The sequence below is a fragment of the Setaria italica genome, chromosome III, assembly GCF_000263155.2.
Source record: "Setaria italica strain Yugu1 chromosome III, Setaria_italica_v2.0, whole genome shotgun sequence".
Taxonomy (NCBI): Eukaryota; Viridiplantae; Streptophyta; class Magnoliopsida; order Poales; family Poaceae; genus Setaria; species Setaria italica.
The window spans coordinates 23,728,441-23,734,172 of record NC_028452.1 but is presented as its reverse complement, the minus strand read 5'-3'; the positions used below and the strand labels follow the sequence as shown (position 1 = coordinate 23,734,172).

Sequence of the window (5,732 nt, the reverse complement as noted above, 5' to 3'; positions counted from 1 at the left end):
CGGAGCCGGTGGAAACTACATCGCCCGCTGCTGATGCAACCGACTCGTTGACTTAGGGTCTATTTGGCTCCCACGTGCTAAACTTCACCACTTGTCACATCGGATGTTTACCTATCACATCAGATATTTGATACTAAGTAGGAGTATTAAACATGAGCTAATTATAAAACTAATTGCAGAATCCCTAGGCTAATTCGCGAGATGAATCTATTAAAACTAATTAATCCATCATTAGCAAATGATTACTGTAGCACCATATTGTCAAATCACGAACTAATTAGGCTTAATAGATTCGTCTCACGAATTAGACTCCATCTGTGTAATTAGTTTTGTAATTAGACTATATTTAATACTCCTACTTAGTATCAAATATCTGATGTGATAGGTAAACATCCGATGTGACAAGTGGTGAAGTTTAGCACGTGGGAGCCAAATAGACCCTAAGTCAACGAGTCGGTTGCATCAGCAGCGGGCGATGTAGTTTCCACCGGCTCCGGCTCATTCATCCAGTAAAAACATGATGTAGCGTCAACACGCATAGATCATTGTGGCACGGACTACGCCCCGTTTGTTTCCCGTTACTTATTTTTAGCACCTATCACATCAAATGTTTAGATACTAATTAGGAGTATTAAATATAGACTATTTACAAAATCCATTACACAGATGGAGGCTAAACAGCGAGATGAATCTATTAAGCCTAATTAGTCTCTGATTTGACAATGTGCTGCTACAGTAAACATTTGCTAATGATGGATTAATTAGGCTTAATAGATTCGTCTCACCGTTTAGCCTCTATTTGTGCAATTAGTTTTATAATTAACTCATATTTAGTCCTCCTAATTAGCCTTCAAATATTCAATGTGACATGGACTAAACTTTAGCTCGAGGAACTAGACGATCCATACATCTTTGGCAAATTGAATGGGAATTGAACAGGGACCTGTGAAGCCAGATTCCTTTTTAACCTACACCAGCTCAATATGTCACAGTGTTATTACACGGCCAAAGCAATACACATAACGCACGCAATCGTTGCCCGTATGTCTTATACGCATCATTGGACCATACGAAATAAGATGAAAATGATGCACTAAACCGTTCGCTACTGGAAAACTCAGCATTTATTTTGAGGCTCAGTACCGATTACGTTTTGACCCGGTATTAATGTGAGCATTAGTAGCAGGTCTAACGGCCAGTCCCCAAGGAGCTCCTCGTGACCCCCTTTAGTACCGGGTGAAGCTTCACCTGGTACTAAAGGTCACAAATTAGTACCCGTTGAAGCCTCCAACCGGTACTAATGTGCTTGAGAGCCTTTAGTACCAGGTGGAGGCTTCACCTGGTACTAAATCGCAATCTCCCCTCATGCGTCAACCCCCCTTATCTCTCTCACCCCACGCTCACCCCTCCCCACACTTTTCTGCTCGTTCCCTCATCCTCTCACCCGCACCTCACTCTCTTCTTCTTCCCGCCAAATCCCCCCTCTCTCCCTAGCTGAATCCACTCCCTCTCCCAACACAGATCCCATCACCACCCCTCCCGTCGCGGTCCCTCCCTCCCCCCCTCCGCTTGCTCCTCATCTCTTACATGTCGTGAGGAGTGGTGGTGGGATAAGGAGCGGTGGAGACAATGTCGAGGATAGATCCTCAGTACTCGTAAGGAAGGAAGAAGATGGACTCCTAATAGGATTCTCCTGTAATTCTACTAGGACTCATACCATATAGGATCCTACTATGACTTCTTCTTCTAAACGACTAGTAATCCCACCCCTGGAGTATATAAAGGAGGGCAGAGGTCCCTAGATTGGTAGGTCAAGACCTCATAGAACCATAACAGAGGATCAAATTCTCAACACCAAAAACCACCCAAGCGCAGGGCGCAATATACAACACTCCAAATATGACGTAGGGTATTAGGCTACTCTGGCGGTCCGAACCTGTATAAATCTGTGTCTTGTGTCCTCGCTTTTACCTTCGAGTTTCAGGTTCGCCGATCCCCCACCAACCAATCTGCTACCTTGAGATACCCCTCGGTAGGTTGCTGAGTAAAAAATACCGACATCTGGTGTGCCAGGTAGGGGTGATCGTCGAGATCATCGGGCGAGCTTTAAGGACCTCATTAAGATCAATCTGCTCAACACGAAGCAAGTCACCGAGTCAGAGTTACGAGTAGACAAATCTACACCAAGACAGAATCGACGCGCTCCACATTCCAGTTGAAGACCGAGTCAGTTTCCGCTGTAGGCTATAGCCACGGGTTTGTGCACTGAATTCCGGAAGCTCTGCCAACAGGCTTGGTACATCAAATTTCAGAGGCTACGGTCATGGGTTTGGTGCACTGAGTGCTGGAGGCTTGCTGCTGCTACACCCTAAGGAGGTAAAAATCTTATGCGCAGTAACACGCGCTCTCCTCGTCAAAAAGGCAGAAAAGTCTCAATGACTACTTTACGCGTAATCGTGCAGTTTTTTGTCGTAATGCCGACTACTTATTTTAAATGTCTTCTCTTAGCGGTTGTTAATCTCCTCGAGCAGAACATGCCTTAATTCGTGAAAGTCTTGGATCTTATGTCATGCCTAAATGCAAGGACGCATACACCAGACAAAGATCTCAAACGCGTAGCAGTAGTGCCAATACGCATACACGAGACAAAGATCTCACACGCAGTGGCAATAGCTAAACAGGGAGTGAGAGTCTAAACATAATAGGCTAACTACTAAGCAAAAATATGGCCAAAATAAGAGCATGACACACAACATTTATACTATATTCATCACTGAATAAATTTTAGTAGTTTCAAATTCTACAAATATGCTACATAATGTATGCATGTCTTTTTGTAGGTCAAGCTTCGACGATGACTCTCCAGGATGTTCAGCGTACCTCCAATGGCTCTGCTAACTCCTAGATAGAGGGCTAAGCGCTAATTACTACCCGTAATATCTCCAATGGCTCAGCTAGCTTCCTCCTCAGGGGCTAAGCTCCAAATAACTACTCGACGTGGCTCCTACGGCTCACCTGGCACGTAAGCTCGGGGGCTGGATGCCGCAAAACTACTCGGATGATGACTTGAGTGAAGACTAAAGCTCGCTAGACCCTTGAATTTATTATTTAATCATTCCAAGGCTCGGGAGCTGATAAGCTACACCCAACAATTTTTTTTCAAGACAAAGGCAGAAGATTCAAGATTTTATTGACCCTCAGCCTGATTCTTTGATTCAACCTAAGACTGGGGGGTTATTCCATATGAAGTGCGACTTCCGCCGCCCTCCATATCACATTCCAAAGATGAAGATTACAAAATCAAGACGATCAAGGGTTTGAGCACACCATAGCCTTATGGCAGCTTTGAGAAACTTTGAAGATTCAGCCAGACAAAGTACTCGAGGAGCACTAATACTACTTGGCGAGAATTTGAAAAGTACTCGAAGACTGCTACATTCGACTATGAAGCGCTTGGGGGTTTGTCGGGGATAGATCCCCAATACCAGTAAGGAAGGAAGAAGACGAACTCCTACTAGGATTCCCCTATAATCCTATTAGGACTCATATCATGTAATCCTATTGGGACTCCTCCGTGTAACCGACTAGTAATCCCACCCCCGGGAGTATATAAAGGAGGGTAGGGGTTTCTAGATCGGTAGGCCAAGACCTCATAGAACCACAACAGAGGATCAAATCCTGAACACCAAACAACACCTAAGCATAGGGCACAATATACAACACCTGAAATAGGATGTAGGGTATCACGCTACTCTAGCGGCCCGAACCTGTATAAATCTATGTCTTGTGTCCTCGCTTTTACCTTCAAGTTCCAATCCGACGATCCCTCACCAACTAATCTACTACCTCGGGATATGACGGGTATAAAACACCGACAGGCAAGAAGGGAGGACACGGCGAGGTGGCGAAGCGTCGGCAGGGCGTGGTGGAGCAAGGAGCGGCGGAGCTCCGACGGGAGAGCGCGGCGGCGGAGCGTTGGCAGGGCGTGACGGAGCAAGGAGCACGTGGATCTTAGAGTAGCGGCCACCTCTCCCTCAGATCCAGCAGCGCGCAGCAACCGACAGGCTAAGGAGTAGCGGCGGCGGCAATTGCCTCCCTCCCTCTCTTTCTCTGTTGCGGGGCCAGGTGCTGTGTGCCCGGCGCTCCGATGCTCGACGGACGGTGGCGGGGTGCGGCCGGGGCGTCGGCACTCGGGCGGACGGCGGCGGGGTGCGGCCCGGGCTCCGATCGGCATATTTCTTTTTTTATTTTTTAATACCCTTTTAGTACCGATTATTTGACCTGATACTAAAAGTCCCCCTTTAGTACTGAAATAGCAATACCGGTTGCACAACCGGTACTAAATGAGGGTTTGGACCCGGTACTGAAGACGCATTCCACAACAGTGATTATATATAGCCGCCGGTGGCATTGCTGATTTATCATTGAATAAATTGCAAAGTAGATGCATTAAATCGCTAATAAGCAAAAACAAAGTTTCAAGGATTATTTTGGCTAGTTGCAGGAATAAATCTACTTCACACCTCTAGCCTTCCTATACAAGGTCCGCTTTACCCTCAATGATTTTTGTACTTTGTTGTGGAAAAGGTCTTCCTGATTTATTCCGAAGGGAATAAAAAATACAAAATAAAAAGGATGAAGAGCAGAAGAAACATATTCGAGACAAGATGTAGAAATAGGTTGTCCAAAGTAAATGCAACAAACATATCTCGAGCTCGATCAAAGTTTGCTATTATGGCAAAAAAAAAACCCTTCATTATCAGTTTTTTCTATAGTTATCACTGCGCACCTATGAACTTCGTTCAAAAGAAAAAATTGAAAATTTTCGAACGTTCTGTTGATGACGTGCAGCGTGCGGCATGCAGCTAGCGCCCCAACGTGATGCAATTTATTGCGCGACCTGGTATTTGCCCTCGCAGCCACGCGTGCAGCAGTAGTTCTGAGGTAATTAAAGGTACGTATACGAATTACGAAGTACCTCGTCGGTGGTTGCGGCGCCCATGGAGCGGCCGACGGCCGGCATAGAAGCGGTCACGAACACGGCCGCCGCGACCTTGTCCGGGAACCTCTCGGCGGCGAGCGCGACGCTGCACCCGCCGTGGCTGTGCCCGACGAGCACGGCGCGCTCCCCGGGCGGCAGCGTGGCCACCGCGTCCAGCAGCGGGCGCGAGTACTCCTCGAAGCCGCGCACCTCGCCGGCGCGCGCCGGGTGCGCGCCGCAGCCGGCCATGTCGGGCGCCGTGGCGCGGTGGCCCGCGCGCCGCAGCGCCGTGGCGGCCTTGTACCAGCACCACGCGCCGTGGCACAGCCCGTGCACCAGGACGAAGTGGTGCCGCGCCTCGTGCCTATTGTTGTTGGCACGGCCGTGGGTCTCCATGAGCTTCCGGTGGTTTGCGTTGGAGTGTATGACACTATGACTCGTAGACTAAATACAGGTGGCCGGGTGCTCCGGCACCGATGTCAGTAATGGAGGCTCGTTTCGTTAAGATTTGCTCGACGTCTGAATGAGTGATATGTTGCAGATTTTCTCTGATCACAACGACCAAGTGATGTATTTTAAGTTGTTTGAAGTAAACTGCTGTAAATATTTTATTAGAAAAATATCTTTATGTAGAGCTTCAATATTTGAGAATGGTAGAGCAAGTATATTGCTACACGTCAGCGATCTCATAAGTCGTCTCATGCACTGCCACATAGGATTGTTGATGATATGGAGGAGAGAGAGCGAGGAG

General features: G+C 47.5%; 1 protein-coding gene across 1 annotated transcript in view; it reads right to left on the bottom strand.

Annotated features, from left to right (window-relative positions):
• The window catches only part of LOC101755519 (probable esterase PIR7A), an 8,197-nt gene extending 2,722 nt beyond the window's left edge, over positions 1-5,475 (bottom strand). The window contains exon 1 of the mRNA XM_004962231.3: positions 4,979-5,475. Within this exon, the coding sequence (XP_004962288.2) occupies positions 4,979-5,377 (399 nt within the window). The 5' untranslated portion in view covers positions 5,378-5,475. The remainder of the gene's footprint in view (positions 1-4,978) is intronic.
• Positions 5,476-5,732: the final 257 nt, after the last annotated feature.